General features: G+C 38.5%; 1 protein-coding gene across 3 annotated transcripts; it reads left to right on the top strand.

The window, feature by feature from the left end:
- Positions 1–393: 393 nt before the first annotated feature.
- TRIM23 (tripartite motif containing 23) lies at positions 394–19,314 on the top strand. 3 transcript variants are annotated; one of them, XM_044445801.1, is made up of 11 exons: positions 394–548; positions 1,761–1,923; positions 6,173–6,294; positions 7,774–8,052; positions 8,938–9,120; positions 9,913–10,128; positions 10,877–11,011; positions 12,516–12,645; positions 12,740–12,850; positions 13,528–13,652; positions 15,495–19,314. In XM_044445801.1, exons 1-11 carry the CDS (start codon positions 456–458, stop codon positions 15,672–15,674), a joined length of 1,737 nt encoding a protein of 578 aa, XP_044301736.1. In that variant the 5' UTR covers positions 394–455; the 3' UTR covers positions 15,675–19,314. The 3 variants fall into 3 exon arrangements, with proteins under 3 accessions (XP_044301736.1, XP_044301734.1, XP_044301737.1); XM_044445799.1 differs by having other exon boundaries at positions 6,173–6,297; XM_044445802.1 differs by lacking the exon at positions 1,761–1,923 and having other exon boundaries at positions 488–548; positions 6,173–6,297.
- Positions 19,315–20,162: the final 848 nt, after the last annotated feature.

The raw sequence follows: 20,162 nt of genomic DNA, 5'->3' as shown, positions 1-20,162 counted from the left end.
TCCGGCTTCGGCCCGCTATTTTCTGCCAGTCATATTTCTCGCAACGCAAGTCACTGCCGTATCGCCAGAAAAACTGCAATCCCCAGCGTTCCCGGAGCTTCCTCGCCGGCTTCCGTACTTGAGTCCTCGCGTGCTCTCTTCTCCAATTCGCGTCGTGGAATCTGTGCCTTACTATTATTCTTATTCTCCTTAGACACCATACGTTGTCAGCGTGATGCACGATGGTACTTGCAGTCTCCTCCTAACCTCAAATTCCTGGCGGCTTGTAGTACGACAAAAAACCGACGAGCAAAAGATAGCTGACGAGGGGAGCGGGGCTTGACGTCGAGCACGGCCGCCATCTACGGCTCTTTCCGGTGACGTCGTGTAGCGCCACCCTCTCCGTCGCCAAGGGGACGTCCGCTGTAGGAGTGGTGTGGAGGCTGCTTCTTCGTCTTTATCCTCCGCTCCCCAAGATGGCTGCGCTAAGTGTAAACAAGGTCGGGTTTGGAGCGGGTTTGGATGCCGGGAACAGGCAGAGCCGGAGTCCCTCCGGGCCTGTGGTGAAGGTGAGGACGGCGAGGCCGGGTGGGTCGCCTGCGTCATTTTGTGGCGAAGCGCCTTTGTCGCTCGCAGTCTTTGGGGGCGGGAGGGGTTGAGCCCCTGGAGAGGCCGGCCAAGAGAAAACGGAGAGGACCCGCCCTCTTAGCTCGCTTTGGGTTTTCGTGCGGTGGCATCCACTAAAATAGCTGTTGGGGGTGGCTTTCCGCAGGCTGGAGCGGAGCAGAAGGGCCAGCCCTCGTGTGGCTCCTTCGCCGGCCTATCAAACCTGCTTCTGCTGTTATAACCAATAAGCGCCTTCCGGATGTGCTAAGATACGGTACGGAGCCTTGGAAAGATGTTTTGCTCTTCTTATTATGTCCTGTCAAGTCGTCTCTGAGTTTTGGCGGCCCTATGAATGAAGGCCCTCCAGATTTATGATGCTTTACACAATCTCTATTAGACTGGTTGATAATGATAAAGTAGGTGGAATAGAACAGGGACGAGTCATATTTAAGAAGGAACCTTATTTTTTTTCTGGCAAGGTTCCTTTGCTTTTTCAGTTTACTGAGAGGTAGCAATTAAAAAGAAGAAACTTCTTAGGACTGTAAAACAGGTAATATATTTTCTGCTTAAGCCCTGCCTGTTGTGTAGATGTCATAGGAATTTAGAACAATAGGCGGGAATGCAGTTGTCAGTGCATTAGAGGTGCAGAGTACTAAATTAGAAATGTTTCATTTGAGGAATGAAAGTCTTGAAAAGCCCACTGCAGTTCACTTTAAAAACCTCCAGAGGGCAGTCATTTGTACTTTTTTCTGTAAAGACCTCTCTTGGGATCAGTTCTTTGAAAAGTTGTCTCACTTGCTTAGAGGTGAACATGTACTGAGATTAAGTCTATAAATCTGCACCCATTTAGCTCTGAGTAAGCCTCTTGGGTTTGGTTAGCCATACTTCTGAATAAACATGTCTAGAATACTATTTTGTATTTTTTTAAGGAAACGCTCAATCCAAACCAACCAGTAAGGATACTCTTTGTCTAATATGCTTTAAGATGTGGACTGCATCTAGGACAAATTGAGATTTTTAGTGTATAAAGCCAGTACGTTGGTCTGAGAATTAAATGGGTCCCAGTGGGAGGATGAGGCCTGTCTTCACTCCTCCTTTTGTGATATCTGTTGGTCATATATGCTGTGCACATTCTTGACCATTTAAAACTGAGCATGTTTCTCTGTAAATTGTAGGTTCTTGAGTGTGGAGTCTGTGAAGATGTATTTTCACTTCAAGGAGATAAAGTTCCCAGGCTGCTTTTGTGTGGTCATACTGTCTGTCATGACTGTCTTACTCGTCTTCCTCTCCATGGCAGAGCAGTTCGGTGTCCTTTTGATCGGCAGGTTACTGAGTTAGGTAAGACTCTCTGAAGTTAAAATTGGTGATACTCATATGATATTAAGGTGCAAGCATAACTTGATTTCATCTAGTTCTGTATTGTATCTGTCCAAATGATAAATATATAAACCTGTTTGAAATATCAGAGGATAGTTGGATATCCTGAAGCAAATTCCTGCTTAAAACAGCTTTCCTCAATTTTGTACCTTCAGATGATTTGGACTACAGTCCTCATAATCCTTAAACATGGTAGCTGGGCAGCATGAGGTTATGGAAAGGCTGGTTTAGAATAAAAGCACTGACTTTTGTTGCAAGGCAATTTGGAAGTTTGGATTGTGCATTTCAAAAGGTTTAGCTCTGTGGTATGCTGAAAAGTGAAAGTATAGTGCAAAGACTATAGAAGCTTTTAGGGAAGCAGAACCTCATGTGCAGTATCATACATTATCTAGCAAAGCTTTGGCAAAGCCTTGTGAGGTAAGCCTGAAAACAGCAAAGAAAGTAAGAAGACTCCTGCTGAATTGGACCAAAGGCTGATTTAGTCCAGCATTTTGTCACTATATGGCTAACCAGAAATCTATGTGAAGCCCTGAAGCAGGACATGAATCAGGATCTATGTTACTGGGTCTTCTCCTTGATCAAGTTAACTGGGAAGTAATGATTTGTTTCTTTAAGTGTGTGCCATATTTCATTCACTCAGAACTATGAACTTTATGCATCCATAGTGATCTTGTACACTCATTGCTTATGAAGTTAAGTTGACTTGTGCTTAAATTTATAATCCAATATATCTGGTGACAATGTTAGACAAATTTTAAAAAGATTGATTTGAGCAAGGTTGTGTTCACATTAAAGGATATTTATTATTTATAATTCGTATTTCCTATTATGTCATTGACATGCATTGACTTATAAGGAATAATGTAAGAAAAATGCATGTTCCTGTGTTCAGAAACTTACTATCTAAATGTAATTGGTAGACTAAAAATAAATGAAGAAGCAAGTGTAAAAGGACATAGATATATGCAATTACTATTGCTTTTACTGTGGTGAATACTAAGAGATTAGGGTTAGGGTGTTAATGGTGAAGGTGGGTTTTGATAAGGGAGGTGAATGAGATGAGAAAGAGGTGACATTGCACAAATGTTCTGGAAGGGATAGGGCAATTAGTGAGCTGTTGAAAGGAGCAAATTTTTTTGTTTGTTTTGGTTTAGTCCTTTTCAGATTCCTCTTAAATTAGGCTGTGGTGGAACCATAACAAATATTTGCAGAATTGCAGTACCACACCAATAATAAAATTGTGGGTTAGTTTGTGTTCATAAACATTACCCTCAGTGGGATAAATTAACCTAAACACACTGGATATAATTAAAGCTAAACAAACTGGGAAGAAATCGACAACATGTCTGTTGGGGGGTAAAACTCCAGATCTAGCACTGCGTTATTTTTCCAGATATTAAGAGATTGAGACAATACAAGTTGTCCTCATGCCCCACCCATATTTATTAAATTACTGGATATCAATTTCATGATTTATTAGTCATTTTCTAACTTGTACACAGCCCCTTCCTAGGGGCATATAGTTATTTGAGTCAGGATTGGCTGTTTCTGTTAGTGGTTCCTGTCAACTGCATTAAGGATCTGCATCATGGAGGTTTGCTAACTATGGTGCTTATAGAGCCCCCTTCCCCTTTTAAAAATTTCTTGGTAGTCTTTACAACGAGAATGGTGTGCCTTCAAAGTGGCTGCATTGAGATGATCATATATTGGCTTACTGAAAGATGAGCATGAGTGTTAACCTGCTCATGCAGCCCCTTCATTCCTTCCTTAATAGCACACAGCAATCAAATGAAGAAGTCTCTCATTTACATTAGTTAATTGCTGGAAGTTGTTTTAAGATCCTGACTTATTCCAAAGCTAAAAACCTTGAACAATTCAGACAAAACAGGAAACTCTGGTTATATCAGGAGTTGCTGTTTGGATCACTACTTGTGCAGAGGGGCTCTGTGGGCTGGGAATGGTTTGTACATATCTTGGCTGTCCAGATATTATTGTTCAAATTAGATGAATGTTTCTCTTGCAGGAATAGTGTTGCTTTTGATATCTTGCATTACACATTGCTGTGATGCTTTCAGTAGTTTGGGTCTTGTAGTCCAACTCAACAGAATCTCAATATTAAGTTGTATCCTAAAGTGTGTGTGTACCACCAGGCTAGAAAATAGCCATTTGACTGACAATTAGGAATCTTTTATAGGCAATTAGATAGGAAATCTTTATTTGAATTGATCTTAGTAATGTGTAGCTTATAAGAAACAAGCATAGGTTTGTTTGGTCAATTGGGTATGTAAATTTTTGAATTTGTTTGCAAGGCTGAGAGACCCATTTCAGTACATTGGCATGGAGCAGAGTAGAACTAGAAGCCAAGTTATACAAGAGAGAACAGTCTTGGGAACCACAAATAACAACTAATACAAGATCAACAAAGTGTGTGAAATATTCCTACTGATGTCTGTTGGTCAATAGATTTTTTAAAAATTCCTCTTTTTTATGAGACAATTGCAGCTATCCTTTTGGAGTTTTAATCTAGTTTCTTCAGCAGTAGCATTCCTCTTGATCTCTGTTTCTGAAAGTAAACTTGTGTTCTGGCTCAAATGTTCTAAGGGATCAAAGAGGATGTTAGATGAATAAGTGACAGGTATGTTGAAATCTGTGAGTTTTGTATTTGGTTCAGGATTGCCCACATTATTGCTGTTTCATTTTTGATCTTTATCCTCCCTCCTAATTAAGTTTGATGCCTTTTCTAATGGCAGGCTGCCAAATATGATTGGATTGTCAAACTTAGAATGTGTTATTTATTGCATGAAATAGGCATATCTATGAAATCTTGTTTATGCGGCCTGTGGCAGAAGTACATAACTTTGTAAGAAACAAGACAATACTCTAAATGGTTACTGCATTTTTTGACATGAATTCATATGGACTTACTCAAAACTGACATATATTTAAGTACTATACTGTAATCCATCCATGAAAACATTACCATGTGAAAAAGTGGAAAATCTGTTGTCCACAAAGAATTTATCCTGGCCCCCAAAATATTTGTGTATATTAAATAAATATGAAGGTTGCAGAGGTTGTAGCCTCTTTGGGGGGGGTACTATGCATCAGCCGCTTGCAAATTTGGTGGAAATACCATATTTAATGGAAGGTTTAAAATGAATAGGACAATGCAGCCAAAGATCAGCATTTTTGTGCACCATTAATTGTTTTATTATCTTCCATAGAAACAAATTATCCCAAAAGGGTCTTAACTTCAGATTTTGTATCAGGTTACTACCCTGTAAAGACATGTAAACTAGCAAAAGACTTTCACAGTGCTGTGCCACCAGGTAACACAATTTCAGTCTAGTATGTTTGATATATTGAATCATGAAGACCTAGGCTGTAGTGTACTATAAGGAGGTCTTAGGGAGGGCTTGTGCAAAGACTTGCACAAGCAGAAGAAAATCTCTGGTTTTGGGATCTCTTTTCTGATGTATCATTCTTCTACTAGGTAAGAAATAGCCCTACTTTAAGGCTTCTACTACCAGAAGGGTCCCTTCTGATCCAAGCTAAATGCTCAACGTTATGTGGTTTTGATGGCAATCTCATTGACAAATTCATCTTCTTTATTAGAATAAGTAGAGGTTGATAAGTAGTAACATCTGACAATAAGATTTTTGGAGATGGTCTCCGAGCAAGCGAGCCCCCACCTCCCTGCTGGCACGGGCCGGATGGATGGCCATGGCGGGATGGATCTGTCCTGCTGACTGTAGTTTGAGGACCCATGCTTTATACTTTACTTTGTGAAGTACCATTTTTTGTGGTGTTCAAATATTCTTTAAAATTTAAAGACTCTGACATTTGTACACATCTTGTACACAAAAACATTGCCTGTTTACTTGTAACTTAATTATCATTGTTAATGTAATAAATTGTTCTGCTTTTATAATATCACTAGTCAGTACAAAGAGTGTTTTAAAGTACCAAGTCCTTGAGTTGAAGAAAAAGTAAAGAATAGAATAATTTTATTATTTAAACCAATGAATAATTGGAGATTACTTCCTAAATTATTTTATAGTAATTAGTCAGGACAGTTGGTACAAAGAAAGCATTATATATAAGCAGAAAATGGTAAAATTCAGGGGATAATAATGAATGCATCTGATTGATTATTCTTTGTTTCAGTGACAACACTTTGGTATTTTCAACCTTTCCCCCCAAAAAACAGGTGATTCTGGAGTCTGGGGCTTGAAAAAAAATTTTGCTTTGTTGGAGCTCCTGGAGAGATTGCAAAATGGCCTTGGTGGTCAGTGTGGGACAACTGAAGAGGCTATTGGCCTCTCTGGAGAGGTAGTAGTAACTAACTTTGCATCTCATTAGAAATATCATGTTCACTGTGGTGATGACTAGTCTTGTTTTAATACTTAAGTTTGATTGCCCTTCTCAGTTATGTAAAATAATTGTTTAACTGTGTCACCATTACAGCTGGTTGCAGTGTTAATACATTAAGATCATTGTGACTTAAAGCCAAACTGCATGTTCAGAAATATTAAGTCATACAGACCTTCCTGTACTGTATTACTCCATATTTTAGTTGTAGGGGAGAGTTTTTGTTTTTGAACGGTCCCTCATGTCAAACAGTTCCTGCACACAGAAAGAAAATCTATACATTTGGGAGAGAAGATTTGGCTTGAACTCCTCTCATCCTCTTAAGCTGTTAGCTTTCAGTAGCCAGTAAATTCCTGACATAGGAAGCTTTCACACAAAAGACCCCCTGCATATAATCTGAAGCAGAACAGTCCTCTTAGCTATGGAGGTGGACCTTAAATCAAGGATTATATATTTTGAAGAATAGTGTGTTAAAGTTTTAGAATAGGCACCCTTAATGTTTAATTTCATAAATTGGGCAATGACTGGGATAGTGTTGGAATTCCAGTCTGTAGCCAAGATAAACTTTTATAGCTACTACTAAAATCAGTTTTGATTGAGCACTTATTATGTTCTTAATGAGCACCAAACTTAAATGTTGAATTTCAGATGTGACGGTATAATGTATTTGCGTTTAAATTAATTTTTCCTATTTCTGTACATGTTTTGCCCTGATACCTGGTATGATGAATGGCAGTCTAAAATTATTTTAATAAATCAATAAAAAGGATGATAAAAGATGGCAACTGTGACAAGGGACTCTATTTATCAGCTGATATGCCAGCTATGGCCCTATTAGGAACTGTTTGATCTAGTCAAGATAACCTCTTCCTTAATTCTTTCTAAACTCTGTTACTGTAATGTGCTTTGTCTTGCGCTGCCTTTAAGACTAGCATGGAAACTCCAGTGCAGGTGCTACAACATTAATGGAGGCCAGGAAAAAAAACAGCACCAGCTTATTCTGATTACCATATCCAGGCTGATCTGAAAGTGCTGGTTATTATCTTTAAAGCCATAATAATTTGGAAGTAATATATTTAAATGACTGCCTATGTTTTAATCATCACCAGAGGCTCTGCCCATCCACTGTTTAAAACAGTGACTCCATTTCTGCTCTTGTTTTCTTTACACTTGTAGTGCAGACCCTAAAAAAAACTTAGAATTTTTATTCAAACTGGCTTTTCCTGAGTAAGTAGTTAAATATTCCACATTCAGTATCTTCAAGCTAGGCTTAATTCATACCATTTTTACAGTGCTGTTTTGTATATTAATATATGCTTGTGTCCATTCCCTTTAATATTTGTGTGTTGCTTTATAATGGTATTTTCCTGAGAAGTGAGAGGCTGGGTATGTATTTATTGAGTGAATAAATAAATGGAGTGTATGTTTGTTTCCTATTAGTGCATTATCCGTTGTGATGAAGATGAGACCCATCTTGCTTCTGTGTACTGCACTGTGTGTGCCACTCACCTCTGTGCAGAGTGTTCCCAACATACTCATTCTACAAAGACACTAGCAAAACACAGGCGTGTTCCACTTGCTGATAAACCTCATGAGAAGACCATGTGTTCTCAGCACCAGGTGCATGCTATTGAATTTGTGTGTCTGGAAGAAGGTTGTCAGGCCAGTCCTCTTATGTGTTGTGTCTGCAAAGAATATGGAAAGCATCAAGGCCATAAAGTAGGTTTTTCTCCACTCTTTATTCTACAAGTTACATCATTATTAATACATGACTATCTGTGTCTATATTTTATTTTATGTATTTTATTTATTTGATGATTTTTTTTGTATTTTATGTGTGATTTTATTATTGTAAGCTGCTCCGAGGCTCATGCGATGGGGTGGCATATAAGTTGTTTAAATAAATAAATAAATAAATAAATAAATTTCCTGTCAATTAATTATCAGCCTGTATTTCATTCTGTTTCCTGCTCTTTAGAGTGCTGCTTTACTAAAATAATTAACTGCATTACACTTTGGAAGACTGCCTTTCTTTCAAGCTGTTTACTGCAGGTCCATGATAGGACTACAATCCATGAATATATTTGTTGTTTATTCTGTAATCCCATTTAATTTTCTGTAGCATCTCAGAAATGTAACATCCTTGTATCTGAGTTCTTATTTCATACATCTGTCAGGGTCAGTGATGCTTCTTAATTTCACTTAGTGATATTAAACATATATTTTTTTAAATTATACCCCACCATTCTGAACTAATTGCTGTAACCAATGGTGTCATTCTACAAATTCAAATAGAATTAACATAGTTCTACTGAACCTTCCTGTTGTACGATTGGTTGTACACGTGATTATGAATTACATTTGCACAACTGTGCTTGTAGAAACGTAACTTTATTTGGATTCTCTGCTTGAGCATAGTTTAAAGCCTAGCTGTTGCTAGTACAACATCATTTGTACTAGCAGAATGACATAGTTGGATACTGCCCTAGATATCCAAGGCAGTAGCCAAATTCTCCCTTCAGTTCTCATAATAGGTGAGGGCACAGAGGTATAGGAGACCTTTGGGAAAATATTTCAAATTTATTTCTGATGCTTTCTTCTTAGCACAGTGTTTTGGAACCAGAAGCAAATCAGATCCGTGCTTCCATTTTAGACATGGCTCATTGTATAAGGACTTTCACAGAAGAAATATCAGATTATTCTCGGAAGCTTGTTGGTATTGTTCAACAGATAGAAGGAGGAGAACAGATAATTGAAGATGGTGTTGGAATGGCTCATACAGAACATGTAAGTGAACTTGCTTTACTCATTCTAACTGCAGTATTTACTTGCAGGAATATATAATAAATATATTATAAATTATATTTATATCCTGCCTTTTCCTTTCAAGGAAGTCAAGGCATACAAAATTGTTCTTATCTTCACAATCCTCAATAGATTGTGCTGGGAGTCTGTAACTGGCCCAAAGTTAGCACCATGGCTGAGCGGGGACTAGAACACAGATTGCCCAAGTCCCAGTCCCACACTCTTAAACACTACTCCACACTTGCTATAGTTATAACATCTGAAAAAAACTAAGCTTTAAAAAATCCTTTCTTTGGTGTTTTAAATGCAGGAATATCATATGTCGTGAAAACTTTTCAAGGTAACTTCTCATAGGTGAATTAATATCAACAACGACCTTCTACAAAGACTGGATAGAGCCAAGAAGTAAACCCAATTAACTCACTGGGGAGAAGCATGACATGCAGGAGATCCTGCAGTCACCAGGAGAACAGGCTTGCATATCTCCTTGGAGAAGCCAAGAATAGATTGAAGCCAGGCATGAGAGCAGAGCAATTTCATTTGCCATAATCCACTCCCTAACTTGTAACTTTTCCCCAAATGATTCAGCAACATCTCAAGAATGAATACTGTTATGTCTCGGGAGAGATGAATTATATGACCCAGCCAATAGAAAATCTGCTAACCAGCCAAATGCAATTTAAAGTCAGAATTGGGACAAATATAAAGAGGATAAATCTACTTTAGTCAGTCTGAAACAACTTAATAGCCTGTCTCTTTAATTTCATAAACCAGGTCCCCGGTACTGCAGAGAATGCTCGTTCATGTGTCCGAGCCTATTTTTCTGATCTTCATGAAACCCTCTGCCGCCAAGAAGAAATGGCACTTAGTGTGGTGGATGCCCATGTGCGAGAGAAATTGATCTGGCTTAGGCAACAGCAAGAAGACATGACTATCTTGTTGTCACAGGTTTCGACCGCTTGTCTTCACTGTGAAAAGACTTTACAGCAGGTAGGGGATATGTAACGCTGCTCAGCCACCAAATATGCTGCTGAAATTTTGCAGTGCAATTGCAACAAATACATGATTTTTGCAGTCATGAAAACAAGCCCATGTCTTATTGTAAATTAGAATTGTACTCTGTGGAGGATGGTTTTTAACAACAGAATCATAGCTTTTTGTTATTATACCACTGACTTTTAATGGGAAATTGAACTGGGAAAGGTGCATATGTGGTCTTTGGACAATGTATTGTCCACTCCTGCTTTAAATATTTATACAGGGAAATGATTCTTAATGAACTTTAAAACAACAATACCTTGTTCCATGTTGTGTCAAAAATGAAAGAAAAGAAAAACAGCAAAATGGTGTTAGCAGAACTTTATCCTCACTACTTTTTCCATTCAAGGCTTTGGCAACTCATCAAATTCCATTTCAAGTAACAAGACATTTTCCTGTGTTCTTTCTACTGAATGTAACAATCAGTTCATTGTTTCAATAAGTATATAATACTGCCATATCTTCCTTAAGGTCAGTTGTGAATAGTATATGAATTCGGTTGTTTGATTAATGCAGCAGAGATTTATATACATTTTAAATTTAGTTATATTAACTAAACTTAAACTAACTAAACTTTAGTTGAACTAAGTTTAACTTTTTTTGTATATGGAAGATCTTGTTCTGTTGGATTTTAAAATGGAAACTCATAGGTGATGCTATGTTTGTTGAATTAACCATGGCTGCTGCTGCTTCTTTTTAGGATGACTGCAGAGTTGTGTTGGCCAAGCAAGAAATTACAAGGCTTCTAGAAACACTTCAGAAACAGCAACAACAATTTACAGAGCTTGCAGACCACATACAACTTGATGCTAGCATTCCAGTTACATTTACAAAGGTATGAATCTTTCATATTTCAGCGGCTTCAACTCTGTGAGCATGAATCCTGATAGGTAAGACATTTGTACTTATTTTCTCTCCTTTCTCTTTCTCTGCAATGCACACATACAAATTGGCTTTAAATTTGGAAAACTTTAAAAGTAGTTTGTGACCTCATATAGGAAAGTGTTTGAGTGAGGGAAAAGCTCTGCTTTGTGCTTAAAGGTATCTGTTAGTTCACAATCCAGTGCTAACTGTCCAGCTAAATTTTTAAGGGTAAACTTGCAATGCAAGGAGCTGTCCTATCACACAGAAGGATTTCTTCCTTTTGTTTAATGTTCTGTCAAGTTATCCCAGATGGAACTGAGAATGTGGGGGCTGTTGCCTTCCACAACTCAAAATAGTCTTTAAGCTGTTTTTGGTATTCTTTTGATTGAACTAACCAGTGATGAAGACTATGCAGCTTCTGAATTGCAAAGATTTAACAGTTAGCATATTTGTTAGGTAACAGAATTTCTTTTACTAAACTATTTGGCATGTTATTTAAAAGGCAAAAATGGCAACAATTCCGGTATTGAATTGTGCAGTATCCCAAATCCCAAATAGAGTCAGTGTTACATAGTTCTTAAGAGCATGGAACTGGGACTTAGATCTGGGTTCTAGTCCCTGCTTGGCCATGGAACCAGCTGGGTGGCTTTGGGCCAGTCATAGACTCTCAACCCAACCTACCTTGCAGGGTTGTTGTTGTGGGGAAAAGACGGAAGAGAATAATGTAAACCACTTTGAGTTCTTTATAAAAGAAAAAGGCAGGATATAAATTTAAGAAAGTTAAAAATAAATTACCTGTTCAGATCAGTGAATATGTGAATCAGAACATTTTTATGCATTGTAGCTTAGTGGAGAACAATATCTATAAACAGTAGCTGGCACTGAGCAGCACAGTTGCCTGATATTCTGATACAGAATAGTGGAATGGATGTATCTCAAGCAGCAGTGTAAGATCTCTCACTTCCACAGGGTGAGGCAGCATAAGTAGTGCTATTAGCAGAAGGATCAAATTAATCATAATACCACTTGGAACTTACCTGAATTTGTTCTTACTCTTGTCTCAGGGCAGAAACAGCATCCTTTAAAATGAAATTTGGTTATCATAAATACAGTACTTTCTAAGAGTTCTAGAGCACTTTTGTACACCCAGACACTTCTGTACTTGACTAGGGATCACTCAACTTCTGTCTGCAACTCCTCAAAAATCTTTGCAACTGGAAAGTTGTGTAGTTGTTATTATCAGGCATTGGTTCAATCAAAAGAATACTGAAACAGCTTAAATGTTGCTATTAATTGTCTTATAAGGCTACTGCATGATTTTGGCACTTCATGAAACCTAAAACAGTAACTTGTACCCTAGAAATTAAAATGATTCATCACATCAGATTTTTCCTTGGCCACAAAACCTGGAGCTAAATAATGTTCTGTGGAAAACAACATCTTCAAAGCTCTATCTTTAAATCTTTCTGCTACAGGACAACAGGGTACACATTGGACCAAAAATGGAGATTCGAGTTGTAACCCTTGGATTAGATGGAGCTGGTAAAACTACAATTTTATTTAAGCTAAAGCAGGATGAATTCATGCAACCTATTCCAACCATAGGCAAGTAACAGTGATTTTGGAAACAGAGACCTTACATATAGAAGTTTTGTTAAGACTGTGTGATTGAGTGCCTTTCCCTCTTCCCCCTGCTTAGGTTTTAATGTTGAAACTGTAGAATATAAAAATCTGAAGTTCACCATTTGGGATGTAGGAGGTAAACACAAGCTAAGGCCTTTATGGAAACATTATTACCTCAACACACAAGGTAAGTGTGCTATATTTTGTAAACTTGACTTAGTGAAATATAAAATTGGTAATGAGAAACCAAATGTTTGTTCCAAGCCTGCAGTCCTATGGACATATGTCTCTGAAAGTAAGTTCCATTGAAATCTAAGGTGCTTGCATATTGTGTCATCTTGTTGTCTGAGTGATAGGCATAAATATGGCTCTATGCCACAATTATATATTATGAGATTGAAACAGGATCAGACCCAAAGTTCCTTACCGAAGGAACAATTTTCATTGGTTCCTCCATCCCCTTGCCACTCATTTACACTACTTCCCATGCTTATTCATTCCCCTCTGTAACAAATTGATGTGGGGGAGGGTCAAGGGAGCTGCTGTGTGGATGCAGATTCAGTGAAAATTGCCTTCTGACCCTTACCTGTGAAGTCCTTGGTCAAAGTTTCTGGAGCCACCTACTGTGGTTCTTATTTTTCTTGTAGTTTTGGATTCTGCTTCAAGCTGTTGCTAGTTTAGACATCTATGTGATGCAATTTGTAGAGAAAATGGTCTAATTATTAGTGTGTAATTTGGAAAATATGAACAATCCCTAGATGTTCAATTTAAGATTGAAATCTGATCTACAGAACAAGTTATGATACCATGCTATAGGATGACACCGTTACAAAATGTAGCTGCCTACTTGTTTTCTTCTTGCAGCTGTGGTGTTTGTTATTGACAGCAGCCACAGAGACAGGGTCAGTGAGGCGCACAGTGAACTTGCCAAACTGTTAACAGAGAAGGAGCTGCGGGATGCTTTGCTGCTGATCTTTGCCAATAAGCAGGTATGGTGGGCCCTTGTGACTCTTCTCCTCTCCCCATTACACTTTATTTTGCTAGCATGAAATGGGAGTAGGAAAGAAAATTAAAAATTTGTATTCAGTTTCCTTCCTGTCAAAACAGATCAGTTTAGTGATTTGTTTACTGGATTGCTATAGAATTCACTGTTGTTTATAGAATCTTAATGAAGGCTGGGTCCCCACTTCCACAGGAAGCCCTCTTTGTGAGGGAGATGGAAGGCTACATGGAAAGCATTCAGCTTGACCCTTTCCTTGACATAGCTAACTTCTCTCCCATTGATCCAATCAGAAGGTGGTCTGACAGGAGCAACAAACACTTGGTCTGGGCAGACAGAAAGGTGCTTTCCCTTTGGTACCTTCACTGACTATAAATAAAGCAGACCCTCCACTAAACTACAACTCGTACATGTGGACAAGGTGCTTGGACAAGTTCATGCAATCACCTCTGTGCTGGATTCTTGCCCCCCCTGGCTTATAAAAGACAGCAAGAAAGGAACAACCAGCTGGGTCAAGGAGGTGATTAATGCCTCCTAATGTAGACATGATAAGATCACTTCTGAAAACATCCTCCCTTGACCCAGAAGATCTGAATAACTTTAGGCTGGTAGCAGACATCCCTTTTCTAAGCAGGATTCTAGAGAGTGTGGTTGCTAAGGAACTCCAGGTGCTCTTGGATGAGCCTAATTATCTGTGCCTATTTCAGTTAGAGTTCAGGCCTGGTTTTGGCACAGAAACAGCCTTGGTTGTCCTGTAGGATGACCTATGCTTGGAGAGAGGTGGGGTGGGGGGGGGGGAGTGCTGGCCTGTCAATACTTCTGGACTTCTTGGCAGTTTTTGATACCATTGACTTTGATATCCTCCTGCAATGACTATCAGAGTTGGGAGTGGGGGACATTGCACTGCAGCAGTTCTGTTCCTACTTGGAGGGCCATGTCCAGAAGGTGGTGCTTGGGGAATCCTTTTCAGCCCTGTGGATTCTCAGGAGTCTGTTTTATCCCCCATGCTGTTCAACATATACATAAAACTGCTGAGTGGGGTCATCTGGAGTTGAGTACGTTGCCATCAGTATGCTGATGACATGCTGCTCTAGCTCTCTTTTCATCATCAGCAGGTGAGACTGTGGATGCACTAAACTGATGCTTGACTATGACAATGAACTGGATGAGGGCCAAAAATTGAAACTTAGCCCACACAAGACTGAGATGCTGTTGGTGGATGGTTCTTTTGACTGGATGAAGGGCATTCAACCTGTTCTTGATGGGGTTGCAGCCCCACTGAAGGAACAGGTTTGTAGTTTAGAGCTGTTCCTCGATCCATCAACATCACTTGAGCTTTGGGTGGCACCTTCTACCAGCTTCAGCTGGTAGCCCAGCTATGCCCCTATCTGAACAGGGATAGTGTGGCTTCAATAGTCTAAACTCTGGTAATCTCTAAACAAGATTATTCCAGTGCACGCTATGTGGGGCTGCCCTTGAAGATGGTTCAAAAGCTGCAGCTGGTGCAGGGTGCAGCAGCCAGATTAATAACCAGGACCCACAGTCATTAGGCCCTGCTCTTTGATGTCGCCCAGCCTGCCATCTTTATCCAGGGCTGTAAACCAGCTCCTGGGCCAAAAGTGGTTGCCTTTCCTGCTGTCTGCTATGCTTTGCTGCTGTAAGCCAAATCGTATAAAGTTGTGACCAGCATCTTCTTCAGTACATTGCTCTGTATTCCCTCCCAAATCTGCTAGCTGAACTCCCATCTTTTGACAGAAAGCTGTTCCGAGAATAATATTTACTCTGAAATTACTATCTGCACATTTAACAAGAGTATGATTCTTCTTTACAGGATGTAGCAGGAGCACTATCGGTAGAAGAAATCACAGAATTGCTGAGTCTCCACAAACTCTGTTGTGGCCGTAGCTGGTACATCCAAGGTTGTGATGCCCGGAGTGGCATGGGACTGTATGAAGGACTGGACTGGCTCTCAAGACACCTGGTAGCAGCAGGTGTATTGGATGTGGCTTAAGCTCCTGTTGAAATCCATTAAGCTTGAAGAGCGGTTAATTTATTTGTGCAACTTGAGATGGTCAAGCAAACTTCTAAATCTGTTTTTTCTAAAGAAAACAATGGTTTGGCTGGAATGGAAGGTGTGGTACAATGTGTATACCATTCCTGTAAAATACAGTAATTGAACAGAGTGGCATAGTGGATTTTCAGGAGAGGTTGAAGAAATGAAGATCTTCAACTACACTACTAAACAAACTAATTGATAACAGTACTTTTACAGGACTTTACATTATTTGACCTCTCTCTTTTGAGAGTTGGCCTTGTTGCATTCACTTTTTGAGATCTGACGTGGACACTGTGTGCACAGTTTCTTCACATTACCTGAAAGGTCACAACTCCTTTATTCTGGTTAATAGCTCTACTTCTTAAAAACAAAAGTCAGATTAAGTCACAACTTTGGATCCAGGCTATGAGCTCTTTAATGCTTTTCTGATGCTTTACCTCAACATTATTTTACACACAGCTTGTGTGAGGCTACCATCAAAAATTTATATAGACCACATGCTTCCCTGCTTATGTTAATAATTTATTCTTTATTTATAGAGGCTACCTTAAAACATTTATTGCCAATAAAGTAGACACACATTCATGTTAAGTATAGGAGAACTTAGGAACAATAATCAGATATTATAAATTTGAAAGCCTACTAGTTTTGAAATTGAGATTCTGTCAAGAATAGGACAGAAGACGTAATAAGTTATTTGTTTTAGCAATCTGTGTTATTTGACAGTCTGGCAGATTGTTCAATGATATCTTTCTCTTCTTATTCCTTCCTGTTATCTGTCTTTCCTGTGTACTTAACTGATGGTACATAGTTGCATAAATCTTCTTTTCATCCCAAGATCAGGCATGGTTTATCTTTATTCTTGATGGCAAATTAAGTAAAACCTTGGGAAGTATAACATCCCTATTTATTGAACATTGAAACAAATTTTCTCTCCTGTGTTATATTGGGTGCACTTTCATTTCTTAAGCATAGAGTGAGCAGTGCCTCAAATTTCGACCTTTACTTTTTTTTCCTGTACTGGATAAATTCTGGTATTAGTTTGTTTATGGAGAACTTCTGTAACAAGTTCTGTAGCAGTTCCCCTTGTTAAACTTGATCTGTTTAGTACTAGGTTTAGTAATCATATTTTGCAGTTCATATTTAACCTAGTTAACAATAGCATAATAAAACCAATTGTCAGCAGGCGGTTTTATCCTAGTGCTTTGATGACGTAGGACACAATACTTTGATGGGACATTTGAAAAAGAAGACTTTAATAATTTTCTGCAAATCTGTTGATAAAGATTCTGCAGAGCAGAGCTTTTAAATATTTTCTATTTTGTTATTTTGAGGAAGCATTCTATATTTTATACCATAATTGAATAAGAGGCCACAGTCTACTCTGCTGTTGTCACGGGTTCTGTCCTCTTAGGGGAAGATGGCTGGATGAGGCTGGCAAATCTACAATGCTATGGAGCACAGTTGTATGTTTGGGGGACAGATTCTCTTTCTTAGCAATATGATGTTCTTCAAAAATGGATAAACAGCTCCCCCATATTTTCCCTTAGAGAACAACATTAAGTCATTCATTAAACAATCCTTTGGAGTACCAGAATGTAAACTTGCCCTAAGCACCTCACTAATAAAAATGTTGAAGTTGATTGGTTACACATTGGAAGCCTGGGCCCTGATCATCAGGAATTCCATTTGTGCTGTTGCATGGGGTGTGGGAGGAGGAACAGCTTGAAACTAGAGACTGAGGCACAGAATGGGGACAGCAGGTAAAGAGCTCAACTTTGGAGGCTGGCATTCCTCTCTACATCTTGGTCGTAGAAGCATCCAAGAGTGCCTGCCCATGCCATTGTGGGCTTCAAACTTCAACTGTTCTCCTTATTACCCAGCAGGTGGGCTGGGGAGGGAATTGGCTAGCAATCAGGCTGCCCAGTGACTGAATCCATGCCATGCCAAATTATGTAAATTGTAACCAATACAAGTTGCTGCAATTTTATAATTCATGCCAGGCTAAGAGTATTTGCTGCCCTTTTTATCCTCCCTGTTTGTACTGCTGGCATAAAGCATGTCTAAAGAAACGCCTGTTCACTGCTGTTTGCTGCTGTGGACAAGCCCATGCTGTGTTCAGTGGGGCTTCCTCCTGGGTAATAGTGCAGAAGATTGGAGCCTTTGCTACCTTTCTGCTCCAACTTCTGAAATGTTCCATGTAAGTTGTTACAGAAAAATGTTATCAGTGTTGTATTTCTCAAAAAGGAGGTGAAAATGCCTCTGAAACTGAGCAGAACTGTGCAGTATCAAGCTCTGAACTGACTGAGCACCTTCAAACCCTTGTTGGTTTCACCTAATGGGCTAGAAAGGAATATTGCATAGAGTAAGTGATGAAGTGATGAAACTTACTAGAACCAAAATTATACTACCTATTTGAGGTATGATCTTCAGGGCACAATTCCTTCCATGTTGGCTGTTCTAGGCAAATGGAATAGTTTTGCATTTCACAGCTATTCTCATTTCAACTGAAATCTTGGTTACTAAATCCTACTTTGATACAGTGAATGCCTATAGCTGTCCAAAAAACAAAACCCACAAAACTTGGAGATTACTTACTTGCAGCAACTTTTCTTCAACTGATAACATGCTCAAAATAAACTACAAGGTTAGACTTAATGATTTTGGTTGAAAAGTCAGTGTTTGAAATAATCTTGAAGGCTTTCTGTTATATTTCAGTGAAACCAGACTTCAGCTTCTAGGTTTTTATTTTTAACACTATTGAAATGCATGACACCACTTGATACACAGCAGTTGGAAAAGCTGAATGTGAATCGTTAGTTCTTCCATGTCTTTCACTGCTGTAGTTCTACTGTTTTGAGGCTTTGCTCCTTGCAAAGCACTGAGTGTTGATTTTAGGATGTTGTGGAGAAATACTTGTTTCTGGAAAACCTGTTTTTAATACTGATAAAAACCAAGCTTTGCTACAAATGTAGTGTGCTTGCATAAAAGTATTATTTAACTAAACTCTATTCAAGTGACTGTGAAGTATTGCGGTTGTCGTCTCAATTCAAGTATTACCAAATACTCTAAGCAACTTGTTTGTATATAACTACTTCAGCTATACACTTAAGCTTGTTTCATATATTGTTGAGCTTTAATTCAGTTTCGTGTACTGATGTGTACCAGTTTTTTAAAATGTCTCATTCCAAGGAGATTTTTTTTAAATATAAGCTGTTTTAAAAGCAGACTATATTTGAATAAAGACTTCTTTGTAAAATAGTTGGGTCATAGAGTCTAGTTTAACTGTGAAACTAAAATGCAACAGTAACTGTAAAGAAAGATAACATCTTGCTGTAAAAGTAACATCATAATATATTGAGCTTCATTACTTGACACATTCTAACTTTTAACTGTGTGTTATGAATTATTTTCTAATTCTGGATCAGGATGGATGAAAGGATGGAGGTGAGTTGATTGCTCCAAGATGTCAATGTTTTGAAACTACACTAGTTGTAAAACAGCTCTCAAAAAAGAACAGCATTTGGTTTAACAATCATGTTCATGCAGTTTCAAAATGTCATTGGATGCTTAAATAAAAATTCTTTAACCCAAAGTTTGAATGGCTTCTCCTTTCTGATGAAGCTGATTTTTGCCATCTGCTTGTTTGCTTGTCCATTTGTTCTTTTTCAAGATGATATTTGATGGTTCCAGTATTGCTAGAGTATTAACAGATCCTACCAGTTGACTGATATATTTTTACTGCAGTGAGAAGGAAAATACTCCCACTGCAGTGACTGAGATATATGCATGCATGCTACAGTTTTATACACAGACAGCATTGCACTACATGAGCAATCTTGTTCTGAGATGTGCAAAATAGGTGGGCGGGGCTCACATCTTGCCATAGTTCTTTTTCTACATTGCCTCCTAACTTCTACAGCTATCAACTGATCTTATTCTATTTTTTCAGCATTCTTTTTAAACTATGGCACACAGAATCAAAGCATTTTCTTTACTATGAAAATAGAAATATAAAAATTGCAAAGATGCAAATACAAAAATTTTGGAAACTGCTAAGCACATGCACAAGTTGGGATGGGCCACATTGTAACATATGATTAGCTTTGTAATATTGATTGAATATACATGTAATACAAATCTTTGTATTTCAATGATAACAATACATACCAAATCTTAATTTGCTAGTCACTGGATTCTCACTTTTTGGTAATTAACATTTGATCTCCTGCCAACAGGTTTTCCACCAAGCATACACATGAATTACACAATTGTCGGATTATGTGAATTTTCTAGTATATTTTTTACCACTTTGTCAACAATGTTGGGAGAATATCACATAATGCTCATGAAGTCAACATGTGCGTATATGCATTGTGACCTCCTGTGACCACCTCCATGCAGATTTTTTAAACCACTTTAAAACCTGTTGGTTGACAGATC

Source organism: Varanus komodoensis, unplaced genomic scaffold (genome assembly GCF_004798865.1).
Source record: "Varanus komodoensis strain SLA01 unplaced genomic scaffold, ASM479886v1 scaffold5, whole genome shotgun sequence".
Taxonomy (NCBI): domain Eukaryota; kingdom Metazoa; phylum Chordata; class Lepidosauria; order Squamata; family Varanidae; genus Varanus; species Varanus komodoensis.
Note: the sequence above shows the minus strand (reverse complement) of the source record. Positions and strands in the feature narration are given on the sequence as shown.

Excerpts from the sequence above, each read along its gene's own strand:
- TRIM23 (XM_044445799.1), top strand. The coding sequence starts at position 456 with ATGGCTGCGCTAAGTGTAAACAAGGTCGGGTTTGGAGCGGGTTTGGAT. Across the intron at positions 8,053-8,937 it reads GAAAGCATCAAGGCCATAAA|CACAGTGTTTTGGAACCAGA; the intron begins GTAGGTTTTTCT and ends CTTTCTTCTTAG. Across the intron at positions 12,851-13,527 it reads TTATTACCTCAACACACAAG|CTGTGGTGTTTGTTATTGAC; the intron begins GTAAGTGTGCTA and ends TTCTTCTTGCAG.